At 37.7% G+C, this 16,926-nt stretch overlaps 1 protein-coding gene across 1 annotated transcript in view; it reads left to right on the forward strand.

Annotated features, from left to right (window-relative positions):
* Window positions 1-16,926, forward strand: part of LOC130844427 (rho GTPase-activating protein 20-like) — a 145,510-nt gene that overhangs the window by 23,922 nt on the left and 104,662 nt on the right. The window contains exons 11-13 of the mRNA XM_057720676.1: window positions 1,972-2,081; window positions 2,625-2,814; window positions 4,044-4,309. Of these exons, the coding sequence (XP_057576659.1) occupies window positions 1,972-2,081; window positions 2,625-2,814; window positions 4,044-4,309 (566 nt within the window). The remainder of the gene's footprint in view (window positions 1-1,971; window positions 2,082-2,624; window positions 2,815-4,043; window positions 4,310-16,926) is intronic.

Here is a 16,926-nt window from a genome sequence, read left to right on the forward strand (position 1 = left end):
AATTACAAGTGTCTAGTTACATTCTACTTGTTAGTAGCTCTGAACAAAAATATGTTAATGTAGTAAACAGGTTATTAAAAGTATCTTAGGAACTCAGTAACATGTGGTCTTTCCCTGTCCCCTATTACTGTTCGGTCATAATTCGATTATATGATAAAGAGCGACAGTTTAGAAATGACTTAGAGTTGACCGCTACTACACTCGCACCATAATAATACACACTAGGTAGGCAAACAGCAAGCTAAGTGTTGCCCTCTGTAAGGTACACACATGGAATTGACTTGATTTTCTAGCAAGAGTTAGTAGGCTCTTACCTATTTCCGTGTTATAAGCACAGACTAGCAAGAGGGTGGCTACTCATGGGTACGGTTCTTAGACATTCCCAAAGTTTTCTCTTCCTAAAGTTGACGGACCTTGGTGGAGGATCAGACTTTGCAACCTTGACCTTGATGATACCACGTGTCAAACTAACCAGAGAGTTGGCCTCAATCAGAAATGAATGTATCATGCGTCCCGCACCGAGCTTGCCATTAAACTTTCTGTAAACAGAGGTCCAACAGCAGATACCCTTGGCATATTCTGCATGGGTCATGTTCTGGCTTAATGACACTCAGCCCCACCAGTGGACTCTGCAGCACAGGGTCCAGGAAAGAGAGGAGACACACACTCCAAGTGCATGCAGTTTGGTACACATGAGGCAAAGGCCCTGCTGCACCCTCCCAGACTCCCAGAACCAGCCAAAGCTGGAGTGCTGCTTCTCTCCAAAGACACTGGGGTCACTCCGTAGGAAACAGTGAAGAACTTAAAGACCGTGAGTGGGTATTGTATACCAATAACACAGTGAAGGTTTGAGAGAACTGAGACTTTGTCCATTGTCTTCACTGCTCTATCCCCAGTACTCAGCAGAGTGTCTGGCACAAAGAGTAGCTCAATAAGTATCAGAACAAGTGGACAGTTACTGGATTATAATCATGATAGTTGCCTAGAAGCACTTCCTGGACAAACTACTACTAAGAGAAGTCGGGCTATATATTAAGATCAGTGGAAGCAAGGTGTGCCTTTGAAACTAGCAAGGCAATGCAATAATTTCCCCTCAGTCTTGCACAGAAGATTACAACTTCATAAATTTTAATGGGCCCAATTCTATGATATTAAGACTTGTTCCTCAGCCCTCTAAAGGGACAAATTTTCCAGGCCTCCACTTGGGAAACTTACATTTGCATATCACTAGCCTGATACTCAGAGGCCTGAAGCTGCTATACATCTAAATTTTTAATTTCCTTTTTTTAGGAGGATGTGTTCCATTCAAGGAGTTGTAAGAGGTAACATGTAGTTACCCACTGGGGATTTTGATATATTTCAACACCTGCTGCTTAGAAGTCTGCAGAACAAACTTTTATATAGTTATAAAAAAAAAGGAAGACAAACTGTTATTAGAGTAGTTTTTTCCCAAGGAGCACACATACCTCAAGTCAGAAAGCCCAGTTCTCTCTTAAGATGCAAGAGCATGTGGGAGTGTGTTTTTTGGTTATTTTTTTGTTTCAGAACTTCTCTTGCTTGAATTAAGAGCAAGCACTGTGTCTAAAGTAAACAAGCAAAATGGGTATGTGCATTTCTTTTCAAAAAACTAATACGATTTAGGATGAGCTATCACCAGACCTTGTCAGTTTGTGCTACTGTGCTAACATGTACACAAAGAGTAAGTTCCAGGTGATAGAAGGGGCTTTAGCTTCACTCTCTCTACAGCCCAGACTCTACTTTTATGCTTCTAATTTCAGTTGCAGAAAATCCAAGCAATGCTTCTGGATGTGCAAGTCTATGGAGAATCAGAGCCAAGCTCTGTGTGGATCACAGTTTGTGTAGTTGTGAAGGAAATGGGCATTGAACTCAATTTTTCAACTAAATGTTTTCTCTGTAATTTCTCCAACATATTTAACTTAAGACTAATATATATATTTTTACCCATGTAAGGATTTTCTTCGAAATATCCAAGGAAGTATATTTTCGGCCAGTCTCTATGATAAATGGCTTGGTGTTATTGACCAGGGGAACGAGGAGGAGAAAATAGCTGCAGCCCAGAGGTAATGATGCAATAATTACTCAACCCTGTTCACACCTCAAAAATGCAACCAACATACTCTCAGGAAAATATTAGCTTATAGTTTACAGCTTTGTCCACTAAAATAATGACCAATGTCAAAGGGTTCCACTTGATCCTAACCACGGCAGCCAGTATAAAAAATAGACACATGCCTTACTGCTGATATTGAATTCGTGTTTTTCTCCTAATCTTATTAATATGGAATCCTTGACCATTTTATACCTTCTAAATACATGAAACTGCTGGAGATGAAATCCACTGGTCTAAAAAGAGATGCTAAAGGACCAGTCTGCCAGGGGTATATGATTTTAACTTTGTCAAACACATAACTAACCAGAGGAGTTCTTATCTGGATCAGGAATTAAATTCAATGAAACATTTTTGTATGCATTCATGCCTGCAACTCTGTGAGAGTGGAATGTGTACATAGTATACGAAGAAGTCCTCTATTTTCTGTCTTTGTATTTCCACTTCCTAAGCAAAATGACTTGTTTTATTTAGAAATGCATTCTTCTGCCTTTAGTCTTTTAGGCCAGCTGCCAAGAGCTAATGTAGTTCTCTTGCAATACCTTTTTGGAGTGTTACGCAACATTGAGCAGAATTCCTCATCCAATCAGATGACAGCTCACAATTTATCAGTGTGTATAGCCCCAAGCATTCTTTGCCCACCTCATTCTGGCAGCTCAGCATTAGAAAACGACTTCAGAAAAAAGGTAATAAGATCTCTCATTTTTATGCCTTATGGGAAGGGGTCCCCGCTTTGAACCTGAAGTTTGTGGTATTAACTCTGATGGACCAGTTTTTTAAAGTGCACATTTTAATTACACTCCCCTGGAGTGGCAGAGTCCTTCTCTGGTGGGATATGGGAAGGTGGGCTATTAAGCGGGAAGCTGAGAGCAGTTGAGTCACTTCTCCTTTTCTATCTAGGAGACCCAAACAATAGAAAGATGAGAGTAGGATGATATGATAGAAAAGAATCTGGGCTTTGAAGTCTGAGAGCCAAGGTTCAGCTCTCAGCCTAATCACTGAAGGATGTGTAAACTTGGGCAAAGTTTCCAAGCCATGGTTTCATCATTACATAGTGATGCCAACACCTTGCGGCTCCGGTCACTGCTGGCACATCCTAGGTGGCTCGGGCAACGTGAGCACCTGTGGCTCCACACATGCTGGCCTCCCGCTGGCTCGTTCAGAAAAATACTTGGCTACTATTTCACCTCCACTACAGGATGAAGAAACTAGTAAAAGATTTCAGAACATCCTAACAGAGCCACAACATGCCTAATAGGATCACAGCTCTTCCCTCAAGCTTACCCAGAGCAAGCATGAGGCAAGGCAATGCAGTTAGACAAGCAGACATGTTTTCTCTCCAGCTGCTTCCTTCTTTCACAAAAAACCACTGAAATCTCTGCTTCCCATATTTCAGATATTTCTTAACTGAAGTAAACCACACAAGTTTTTCTGTATTGGATACTTTATAAATTTTAATAAGATGTTATATATAAATTATATCTCAATAAAACTGGAAAAATTTTTAAATAAAAATAAATAAAATTTAATAAGAGAATATACACCTTGGCCCCAAACATTCTATGTGGGTTACTTGAAAATTATCCTAGTATTAAAGACGTAACCATCATTACAAAAATGTTCGCTATTTAAACTAGCCCACAAATTATAACTTTAGCCCACTGATTGAAAGAATTTTAAAATCTGTGCCCAAAGTCCTCTTGAAAGTATTGGTTATTTCTTAGAGAAAACTGGTTTATAAATATGTATGTCTGTGTGTGTATATATATATATATATATATTTTTTTAATCAAGTCTGAATTTCTCTCAGGATTATTTTGCTTTTTTGTTATAGCCAAGATTCATATATGAAGTGTGATTTACCACTATGCCATATGTAAAATAATACCTTGTTTTTTGCCCTTTTGTGTAACAGATTTCTTTTGTACAATTTCTCATTGAAAACTGCCTCAAGATATTTGGAGAAGATATCACTTCCCTCTTTGAAGAGAGCTCAATGAGTTGTGATAGTAGTGATATCACTGATAGCCGTGAGAAGGCTGCAGGTACTGTGAATAATTTAACTGGCCTTGATGAGAAAGACAGCAAGGCTGCCAGGGGTCACGGCAGATCTTTAGACTGTGCTGTCCTGGAGCCTAAAGCACATCCCAAGGGCAACGATTTCCATGTGCTCCAGGTCAGGTGAGGTTTCACACTGTTGTGAGAGCAAAGAAAGGATGAGACAGATCTAACTGCAAGAAGTTGCAAGCACAGCATTAGGAGACATCACGGTATAATACAGCATTTGGTTTTTCAAACAAAACTTTAAATGGGACTGATATATGTATCACATGTGCTCTGGTTGAAACCAGAGTGAGAGGCCCAGAGCACTGCTTGGTTTATTCCCCTCTCTCTCCTTTTTCTGGTCAGTGGTTCCTGACGTACCACAGGTACCCCGTGTCTTTGAAATAGGTTGAAAAGAACCAGCATCACTGAGAGAAAAAGGACTTGACTTCACGTCAAACAGCCTTTCCAGACTATAACCTCATGTGCCTCTATTTACCAGCTGCGTTAACTTCAGCCAGTTATTCTAGCTCAGTTTCAGTTTCTTCGTCTCTAAAATGTGAATAAAAATAATGTCTAAATCTTAGGATTATTGAAAAGATTAAATACAACAATGGATGTAAAATAAATTTGTAAAAAAGCAATTAATGGGGCCAGTAGAAGTTTCCATGAGATCAGAGCTAGTTCTAACTGAGCCTAGCTAATCACAGCTAACTGATAGCAGTCCATTTTATGTGGCAGCATTTAGATTCAGAACCTGAGGACATGTGTCATGAGTTCCTTCATATTTTTCACATTTCTTGGTTTTATGACATTTACCTCACTGCTTTGAGGAAACCGTTAGGAAAAGCCATTTAATCAGGCATTGAGATGAGCCTAATATCTGAGAAGATGCTTATCCTTAGATAACTGTTTGTTTTTCATTTCATCAGTGACAACAGAACAACCTCTTGAATCCAAGACAGTGAGAGAGATAGTGATTTACAAAAAGGCACAACTGCAGGATGATGCCAAGACCCCGCCTAGCATGGGTCCACCCAGCGACGTGTCTACAATTTTCTAAGTCCCCGAAGGTTATAATCTCCATAATCACACTTGACCCTTCCTTTTCCTCTCTTTAGCCACCTGTCTACAATTTTCAAAGTCACTGAAGATTAGAATTCCCCATCACACCTGACCCTTCCTTTTTGTGTATTTCCTATAATACCTCATTTGAATTTTATTAAAGGCTTTTTCTGCATCTATTGAGATGATCATATGGTTTTTATCCCTCAGTTTGTGAATATGTATCACACTGATTGATTTGCGTATAGTGAAGAATCCTTGCATTCCAGGGTATTCATGGAATACTTGCATTCATGGTATATGATCTTTTTAATGTGCTCTTGGATTCTGTTTGCTCGTATTTTTTTGAGGATTTTTACATCTATATTCATCAGTGATATTGGCCTGAAATTTTCTTTTTTGGGTGACATCTTTTTCTGGTGTTGGTATCAGGGCGATGGTGGCCTTGTAGAATGAGTTTGGGAGTGTTCCTCCTTCTACTATATTCTGGAAGAGTTTGAGAAGCATAGGTGTTAGCTCTTCTCTAAATGTTTGATAGAATTCACCTGTGAAGCCATCTGGCCCTGGACTTTTGTTTCTTGGGAGATTTTTAATCACCATCTCAATTTCAGTGCTTGTCATTGGTCTGTTCATATATTCTATTTCTTCCTGGTTCAGTCTTGCCCCCAAATAGTCAAAGCAATCTTGAGAAGGAAAGATGGAGCCAGAGGAATCAGGCTCCCTGACTTCAAACGGTACTAAAGGCTACAGTGATCACGACAGTATGGTACTGGCACAAAAATAGAAACATAGATCAATGAACAGAATAGAGAGCCCACAGATAAACCCACGCACATATGAGCACCAAAGGAGGCAAGAATATACAATGGAGAAAAGACAGCCTCTTCAATAAGTGGAGCTGGGAAAATTGGACAGCTACATGTAAAAGAATGAAATTAGAACACTTCCTAACACCATACACAAAAATAAACTCAAAATGGATTAACGACCTAAATGTAAGGCCAGACACTATAAAACTCTTAGAGGAAAACACAGGCAGAACACCCTATGACATAAATCAAAGCAAGATCCTTTTTGATCCACCTCCTAGAATAATGGAAATAAAATAAAAAATAAACAAATCGGACCTAATGAAACTTAGGTACCATTTGCACAGCAAAAGAAACCATAAACAAGACAAGAAGGGATTTCTTAGGTGGCGCAGTGGTTAAGAATCCGCCTGCCAACACAGGGGACACGGGTTCAATCCCTGCCCCAGGAAGATACCACACGCTGCAGAGCAACTAAGGCCATGCGCCAAAAAAACAAAAACTAAAAACAAACACAAGACAAGAAGACAGCGCTCAGAATGGGAGAAAATATTTGCCAACAAAGCAACGGACAAAGGATTAATCTCCAAAATATACCAGCAGCTCATGCAGCTCAATATCAAAAAAAGCAAATAACCCAATCCAAAAATGGGCAGGAAACCTAAATAGATATTTCTGCAAAGAAGACATGCAGATGGCTAACGAACACATGAAAAGATGCTCAACATCACTCATCATCAGAGGAATGCAAGTCAAAACCACAATGAGGTATCACCTCACACCGGTCAGAATGGCCATCATCACAAAATCTAAAAACAGCAAATGATGGAGAGGATACAGAGAAAAGGGAACCCTCCTGCACTGTTGGTGGGAATGTAAGTTGGTACAGCCACTATGGAGAACAGTATGGAGGTTCCTTAAAAAAACTAAAAATAGAACTACCATATGAGCCAGCAATCCCACTCTTGGGCATATACCCTGAGAAAACCATAATCCAAAAAGAAACATGTACCACAGTGTTCACTGCAGCACTATTTACAATAGTCAGGACATGGAAGCAACCTAAATGCCCACCAACAGATGAATGGATAAAGAAGATGTGGCACACATATACAATGAAATATTACTCAGCCATAAAAAGGAATGAAACTGATTTATTTGTAGTGAGGTGGATGGACCTAGAGTCTGTCATACAGAGCGAAGTAAGCCAGAAAGAGAAAAACAAATACTGTATGCTAACTCATATATACGGAATCTAAAAAAATGGTACTGATGAACCCAGTGACAGGGAAAGAATAAAGATGCAGATGTAGAGAACGGATTTGAGGACACGGGGTGGGGGGTGAAGGGGAAGTTGGGACGAAGTGAGAGAGTAGCATTGACATATATACACTACCAAATGTAAAATAGATAGCTAGGGGAAAGCTGCTGCATAGCACAGGGAGATCAACTGGATGATGGGTGACAACTTAGAGGGCTGGGATAGGAAGGGTTGGGAAGGAGTCACGGGAGGGAGGGGATATGGGAGCATGTGTATAAATACAGTTGATTCACTTTGTTGTACAGCAAAAACTGGCACAACAAGGTAAAGCAAGTATATTCCAATAAAGAGCTTAAAAGAAATATCTCTTTGAGAACTCTTTTCACGAAACATGTGCATGATTTTGTTCAGTCTGGATTAAATCCTCAGATCCTGTCCAGAAATAAATGAATTTCCTGGCAGAAGGATATACATGAGGCACCTTAAACCAAGAAAACACTGTAGATCACTGAATGAAAGTTAAGACCTTACAAGGTCGCAGCTCATCCCATTTGAGTTTTCTTTGTCTTGATCCCATGTATGCATATTTGAGAAAATCTTCCCACAAAATATCTCCTCTATCTTCTATTCCTACCATATTATGTTTTTTGTATTTTACTGTACATTTTTATATTAATAAAAGTGGGTTAGACAACCATTTTATTTGCTTATGATTCATATTAACACTGGTGGTGGCTCATCTGGCAGTCTGGGTCTCAACTAAGATCACTTACGCACCCTGCAGTCAGCTGGCAGCTCACCTGGAGCTGACTTACATGTCTGCTGGTTGCTGTTGGCTCTGGGTCGACCCCCATTGTCTTCAACAAGCTAGCCAGTCTTCTTCACATGGTGGAAGAAGAGTTCCCAACAGCACGAGAGGCTTTTCAAGAGTCAGTGTAGGAGAGGACTCCACAAAAGACCACAAAGACAATGAGTTATTCATTATTTACTGAGGGCTATTCCTGTAATCTACCAGACATGAAAATCATAACTCGACAGCATTACTACCACACACCTCCCTTTATTCATCCACTTTCAACCCTCCGTTCTTCAGAACAGCACTTCCCAAGGGGTGTTAGGAAGTGTGGTAGAAAATATCTCTGAAACAATAATTGATTTTTTTTTCCTCAGATATTTCTTGCCTCTACCCTTCTCCCCGTCTTAAGCTGTCTTAAGAGACAGCTAGATCATTTCCTCAGGGAACAGAAGTTACAGAAGAATATGAGGGGAAAAGAGCTCTTTGTTGCTTATCAGTTTTGAAAATTTATTTCAAACAAAACAAAACAGTTCATGGCACAGAGTAAAGATTTAGGTGGAAACCTCATGGGAAAAGCCCAAAACCATTCGATGTACGGAACATGTGACCCATTTCCTGAACAGAAACCAAGAGGAATCAGGAAGCCCTCACAGAACAACTAAATGACATGTCTAAGAAAGATGGGGTGTTGTACATTCATGCAGAATTTCTTGTACCTCAACATGGAACACATCAGTGAAGTTATTCCCATCAATCAGAATGGTATGGAAGGAACAAAGCCACTGGAATTGAATGACACGTCTCAGCAACAGTTGTACAGACCAATTCCCTGGGATCAGATAGGAATTAGGACATCTCAGCAGATGCCCAGCATACACAGATGACACAGAGGATAAGTTACATGTCGTCTCCCCACTCCATAACCTCCTAACTCCTTGGCACTAGAAGACTCCAGCACATGGACACACTCATGGAGAAAACCGATCTTGAATTTCTGCCAATCTGGGAACAAAAGATTAAACTAGAAATCAAATGAGTTATTTAAAAGTATAGAACAGTACATATCTTACATATATCAGTTTGTAGACTGAGATTAGTACCAATACATGTTGAATACTTGATCCACGCATTGTTTTCCTAGAAGGGGTTCCATGATCACATAGGTTTGGGAAATGCTGTATTTTCTTTTCAGAAATCAAAATGCCCATTAACATATTAATGTCTTAGAGAAGACCCACAGTACAGAAAACACAGTATTTTCCACATTTATTTGACCTGGGAGATCCTTTGGGAGGAACCCTATTAATGAATGAATTAATAAATGAATATATTAATAAACTTTGCTCTACATTTATCTTCTTAGGTCATAGAAGATCCTCCACAATGCAACCTGCTCCAGTAATCAGTTTTCTCTTCACTATTTCCCAGTGTAGAACCTTTTCTTTAGCTAGGTCAGACACTCCACTGTTTCCCGAACAAGATACACTCATGTTTCTACGTACAATTATCAACTACCCTTGGTCTCTACATATCCACAGACTAGGTAGCCACTTGGGTTCTACTCTCCTAGAAATTTCACAAAGCTGTCCTTGACCATTCCAGCTCAAATTAATTGTTTTTTTTTAATAATGCACGAGCATTTGATTTCATTAGACATTGGCTCATATGCTGCTTTGCAACATCAGGAATTATGCTGGTATGTTTATACATAGCTCAACAAATCCAAATTCCTGTGGTAAATGGTTATACCTTGTGTTAGTTTTATATTACTTTTAACGCCTGGCTAAATGTGTACTAAAAAAAAAATGTCTGAATTTGTGAGCTTTTCTAAGAATATAGAAATTTTACATAGATTGGTAATGACTGCAAATTTTAAACCTGAAGAGGTAGAACACAGCACAAATGGAATTTCAGTGGGTGGCAATAAGACATCAGTTTGACTAAAGTGTTTTAGATATAGTCATATCTTCACAGTCTACTATTCACAGGTTCTGGGATATACTAGTTTTATTCATCTTGCAAAAAATGGGATATTGGTGTGATGTGTTTGGGAATAATTACATGCTTGTGTGAAATTTCTTTTAAATAGCAACAATTCCATAATAAAAGGGGCAAAAAACATAGTTGGGCAGTGCAACTGTGAGTTTTTGAGCCAATAAAGATATACAAAAGTCCCTCAAATTTGAAAAGAAGAAATAATAGGAGGTAAAGAAAAGCTGAAAATAACTAATTTGTCAATTGTAACTCATAGAGGAGATTCTTGCCATGTGGAAATGGTCAATAAATGTTTTTCCCCCTCAGGATGCTCAAGTATAATGTATCATTGAGAAAGTCAATTTATTAAATTTTAGAAAATTTAGGAACTGATAAACTATAAAAGGACCCAGTTGTCTGATCCAGAATGTACAAAAGGCAATTAAGACTTTCTGATATTGGTCTTTACCAGCTGGTAAGATCTGTATAATCATCAATCAACCTGCATTTAATGATGTAATTAAGATGAAACATTTTCAAAAGTACAGCAAAGATACTGAGGATGAAAATCTTATTTTATTTCAGAAACAAAGCTATTCATAGGCTACCTTTATGAGAAAACTAATCCTCTTTATGGTAATTAATTACTATGATATATTGAATGGAAAATATATATATAATATGTATAATACATATATTCAACTTTTATTCCACAAAAGCAACATGTAAGAATTGGGGGGATGGAGTATATATTTGTACAAAAAGCCATCTTTTTTCAGAAAGGATTGGGCAATGCCTTTCATATTTCTCCATCATTCCTCCCATGCTAGCCAAATGAGCCAGTAGGTACTCTAAAGATCTGTAGTGAATGGTGACTGTATTTTCCACTTTTATGCTTTACATGTCTACAGCATAACTGGTGCTAGGAAGACATTGATTTCTTTTTGGCCTTGGGTCTAAAGGTCAGTATTCATTTGGTTGGCTAAGTCTTTCCAAAGAATGAAATCATTCCTTTGTTATGTAAAAGAAACTACTAGAAAACAAAATTGTCAAAGGAGGAGTTATAGTTTCCTAAAATGGGAAAAGAGAAACTACTTTGTGACAGTGGGAGTTTTTCCAAAATGCAGAGGTATAAAACTAGTTGGAAAAGTAAAATAAAACAAAACGATACTGACTTCAGGATAATGGATACCTCTGTGGATGAAAGGAAGAGAATGGGATATAGGAAAGGTGAAAAAGAGACGTCAAGCATATGTATATTATTTTATTGCTTAAAAGATTTTTAAATGCTAACATTTTGCCGTATGTTTCCATTTTTTTAAGAAATAGAATGTTAATAGGTAATTTTGTTACATAAATACCCGCAACACACTAATGCACGCGTGCGCGCACACACACACACACATATACATTTTTATATATAACATACAACTTTATCCAAAGAATAAATAAAACAGAAATTTTTATCATTCAGCAACTTTATTCTTTTCCTTAACATATGTTTTTGTGATTTCTGTATACTGATACATGCAGGCCCGATTCATTCAGTCTAGTTGCTGTATAGTAGTATTCCATGATAAGAATCACGCATTAATCTACGTACGTATTGGACTGGCCAAAAACTTCATTCGGGTTTTCCCATGAGATGTTACTTTTGGGCCAACCCAATATATCTATCTTGCTCAAACTTTCTAGAGACTTGACTAGTTTACTAGCTTTCAAAGGAATAGATTTTTAAAATTATCTCCATTAATGTTTTTCCTAGATTAATGTGTTGTTTTTATAATTTCATTGCTTCAGCCTTCTTACTCTTCTGATTTCTTCATCTAGCTTCTTAGATTAAATGCTAGCTCATTTACTTATAATAAATACATTTAAGACTATTCATAACTTCTAGGTACTGCTTTAGCTACATCTCATAAATTTTTTATTTTTATTTTTTTAGTAATTTAGTTTTTTTAATCATCATTCAGTTAATACATTTTATAATTTCTTTGTGAATTATTTTTTAATCCATTCATTGTTTAGGCTTTTTATTTTTTCAGGGTTTCCATTACTATTTATAATACTTCATTTCTAATTTAATTACATAGTGAGCAGATGATATGTGAATCACTGTGATTCTTTATGACTGAAAGTATATAGTAAATTTTATACATTTAAAATGTTGAATGCATTCTCTGTTGGGTTCTCTTTTGGATACAGAGACATATACGTTCAAAATCATGCTATATGTGTTATTCAAATCCTCTGTTATATATTCTCCAAATAAGTAGTTTCTAAGAGAGGTGTTAAATTCTGCCATTATGATAATGAGTTTGTCAACTTTATTTTGTAATTCTGAGTTTCTGTAGGTTTTTTTTTTTGTGTGTGTGTGTTTTACAGCTTGTCTGCGTTAAGTATACATAAATTTATAATTTTTATACTCTTTTCATACATATTCTTTATTCATGTTAATGCTTTTGCTTCATCTTGTATTTTGAGCGATACTGTTATACCAGCTCTTTTTTGGTCCATATAGCCTGGCATATCTCTTTTTCTTCTTTTCTTTTTCAATGTTCTGTTTTAGGGTAGTAGGTATGCATGGGTGTGGCAATGTGTGTATGTGTGTGTCAGTGTCTCCTATAAAGAGCATGTAACTGATCTTTTTATATGCAAGCTAATAATTTGATTTTTAATTTAATCAGAATCATGTACTCCATTTACATTTACTGTCACTATAATGTATTTGGAGTTACACTCACCATTTTATTCCATGGTTTACGTTCATCAGCAATTTCTCACGGCTTCATTTCTCCTCCTTTCCTAACTGTTCTTGGATTGGTAAACTGTAGACTAGTGTTTTCCCTATTGATTTTTATTTATACACATTAAAATTTCTCAGGCATTATCTCTTTGAATATGCTGCTATAATATTCCTCTATTTTGCTAGAATCCCATTAAAATTTTACAAAACAAGGATTCTTGAAGAACACCATATCTCAACAACTTTTTCAATTTTTTTCTTTATGCTGCATCCTGGGTATAATTCTTAGTTCTCTCTTCCAGTTTATTAAGTCTTTAACTTTGTTCATTCCAGAGTTTATACTTTCAGTTTTATGACTTTTTTAATGCTGATATAGTTTCTGGGGTTACTAATTGGATCTTTTTCCTATTCACATATATGATTTTATCTTTTTAAACAGAGGTCATTCCTTCCTTTTCCTCTCTGATCCTGGTACCAAGAAGTAGGATGCTTCTGTAGTAAATAACTAAAAATGTGGAAGGGGCTTTGCAACTGGGTAGTGAGTAGAGGCTAGAGTTTTTGAGATGCATATTAGGAAAAGCCTGAATTGCTGTGAAAGCAGTATTGCCTTCTGAACCTCACCAGAAAGATCTTTAACATCCATATTTCTACTAACATTCTGTTCATGATTATTTATGTATTCTCAAACTCTCCTTTCCTTTCTGAACCCTTGCTAGAATCTAGAGACAGTCTGTATCTTCTTCAAGAATACATAAATAATCATGAACAGAATGTTAGTAGAAACATAGATGGTAAAGGTCATTCTGGTGACGTCTCAGATGGAAATGAACATGTTACTGGAAACTGTAAGAAAAAAATAACCATGTTATAAAGGGCAAAAAATTTGGCTGATCTGGTCTTCTAGTGTTTTGTGGAAGACAGAACTTGCAAGCAGTAAAAATGAGTATTTAGTTCAGTGGCAGGATTTCCACTACTCTGTCTTCCAGATCACTGATCCATTCCTCTGTATCATTTAGTCTACTGTTGATTTCTTCTAGTGTATTTTTCATTTCAGTTATTGTATTCTTCCTCTCTGGCTGGTTGTTCTTTATATTTTCTCTTTGTTAAAAACTTCTAACTTCTCACTCTGTGCATCCATTCATACTGTGGAAAACAGTATGGAAGTTTCTCAAAACCTCCAAAAACAGAACTACCACATGACCCAACAATTTCATTTCTGAGTATATATCTGAAAAGACCAAAAACTAATTTGAAAAGATACATGCACCCCAATGTCCATAGCAGCATTAATCACAATTGTCAAGACATGCAAGCACCTTAAGTGTCCATCAACAGATGAACGGAATGTACATATATACAATGGAATACTACTCAGCCATAAAAAAGAATGAAATTTTGCCATTTGCAGCAACATGGATGGACTTGGGGGGCATTATGCTAAGTGAAATAAGTCAACAAAGACAAATACTACATGGTATCACTTATATGTGGAATCTAAAAAATACAACAGACTAGTGAATAAAACAAAAAAGAAACTCACAGATACAGAGAACAAACTAGTGGTTACAAGTAGGGACAGGACATGAGGGAATTAATAGGTACAAGCTATTAGGTATAAAATAAGCTACAAGAATATATTGTACAACATGGGAAATATGGTAAATATTTTATAATTATAAATGGAATATAATCTTTACAAATTGTGAATCACTAAATCATATACCTGTAACTTCTATAATATTATATAGCAACTATGCTTCAATTAAAAAATAAAATTTAGGGACTTCCCTGGTGCTGCAGTGGTTAAGAATACACCTGCCAATGCAGGGGACATGGGTTCGAGCCCTGGGACAGGAAGATCTCACATGCTGTGGAGCAACTAAGCCCATGCACCACAACTACTGAGCCCATGTGCTGCAGCTACTGAAGCCTGCATGCCTAGAGCCCATACTCTGCAACAAGAGAAGCCACTGCACTGAGGAGCCCCAGCACCACAATGAAGAGTAGCCTCTGCTTGCTACAAGTAGAGAAAGTCCTTCAACAGCAACAAAGATCCAACTCAAAAATAAAACATAAATTAAAAATAATTTCTTTAAATAAAATAAAATTTAAAAAAATGGGTATTTAGCTGAGGAGTTTGCTCAGCAAAAACGTTAAAGGAGCAGTGTGGTTCCTCCTGACTGCTTACAGTAAAATGCAAGAAGAGGGAGATGAACTAAAGAAAGAATTGTTAAGCAAAAGGGAACCATAACTTGAAGACTTAAAAAATTCTCAGTCTACCCATTTTATAAAAAATGAGAAAGCTTGTACTGAAGAAAACACTGAGGGTATGGCTAAACAACCATTTGAAAGGAAGATTAGCAGGGATTAGAATCACAAATTTATTCAGCTACCTCAGCAAAAACAAGGGATAGAGATGGGATTCTACTAGCAGAAACACTGCCAGTCAAGGAGACTGAGACAGGATGAAATGAAAGAAGGCTGTCAACCTTAGATTCTACAAGACAGGACCGCAGAGCTATTTGGGTGCAAATGTACACTATTCTTTAAGAAAAGGGAAGCATTATTCCAAAGGCCATTCAGAGATCATTGGCGCTGCCTCTTCAGCTTCAAAGGGTAGGGCCATCACCTTGGTTTCAACAGGCCAGCCAACCTCCAACTGAAGGCTTGGAGATGAGACCCCCACCCAGCAGAGAGCCACAGGACTGCCACCCCAGTGGGTCCAGAAGGTGGGGCATGGAGCCAAAGAGGATTATTCCCAAGCCTTAAAATCTAGTGGAATTTGCCTACTAGGTTTTGGACTTGCCCGGGACCTGTCACCCCATCCCTCTTTCCCATTTCTTTCTTCTGGAGTGGGGAATGTCTATGCCTGTCCCACCACTGTAGTTCACAAGCACATAAACTGTCTGGTATCACAGGTTCACAGCTGGAGAGGAATTTTTGTTTCAGGACAAACTGTACCTTGAGTCTCATCCATATCTCATTTAGATGATATTTAGATTAGACTGTGAACTTTAGACTTAAGAGTTGATGCTAGAATGAGTTAAGGCTTTGGGGGTTGTTGGGACAGAATGAACATATTTTGCACATGATAAAGACATGAATTTGGAGTGGCTAGAGGCATATTTGAACTGAATTGTGTCCCCTCCCCAATTTTATATGTTGAAACCCTAATCCCCTATGTGACTGTATTAGAGATGGAGCCTTTAAGAAGATGATTAAGGTTAAATGAAGTCAGAAGGGTGGTAATCTGATACACTGGAACTGGTGTCCCTATGAAAGAGGAGACATCAGATTCCACACCCCCTCCCTCTCGACATATGAGGACAAAGTGAGAAGGTAGCCCTCTGCAAGCTAGGAAGAGAGCCCTCACCAGAAGCAGACCCTGCGAGCACCTTGATCTTGGACTTCCCAGCCTCCAGAACTGTGAGAAAATAAATTTCTGTTGTTTAAGCCACCCAGTCTTTGGTATTACATTATGGCAGCCTGAGCAGACTAAGACAGCATTTTAAACAAAGTCATTTTAAGACTGCTCATTTTTTCCATTTTTATCTGGAATGAATTCATCTTCTGAATGGTTAGTTTTTTACTGTCTTCATAGCTCCTATATTTTTAGTTTGATGGCTCCCCTTGAATAAACATTTTTAAAGCTCTTTTCCTGCCCTTGTCATTCTCATTTCATGTTCTTCAGCTGCCCCCTATCTAGCCCCCTGAAGCTACCAGCCTAAAGAAAGACTTTTATATCAGTAGCACAGAGCTTCATCAGCACGAATATTGGGAATATCAGAGTCAGTCCCAGTGCTTCAAGGCTAGGTCTATTTCATGCCTTATAAATGGTTCCCTAGGCAGTTTTTTAGTGTTTTGGGCCTACCTTATTTATAACAACTTAGGATTTTCTGGTCTCTAGTTAGTAGATCAGAGCTATAGACTAGGTGGTCACAACTCCTGGACTGCACACGTGCATCATTATATGACTGTATTAATCACGTCTTTCTTTTTTGCATTCTGATGCTTTGACATCTGACACCTTGCTAGCGTGAAAGAACTGCCCCTCCCAGTGTTAGCCAATTCTTAGGAAACCAAAAACAAAAACCAAAAAAAAAC

The sequence above is a fragment of the Hippopotamus amphibius genome, chromosome 2 (assembly GCF_030028045.1).
Source record: "Hippopotamus amphibius kiboko isolate mHipAmp2 chromosome 2, mHipAmp2.hap2, whole genome shotgun sequence".
NCBI lineage: Eukaryota > Metazoa > Chordata > Mammalia > Artiodactyla > Hippopotamidae > Hippopotamus > Hippopotamus amphibius.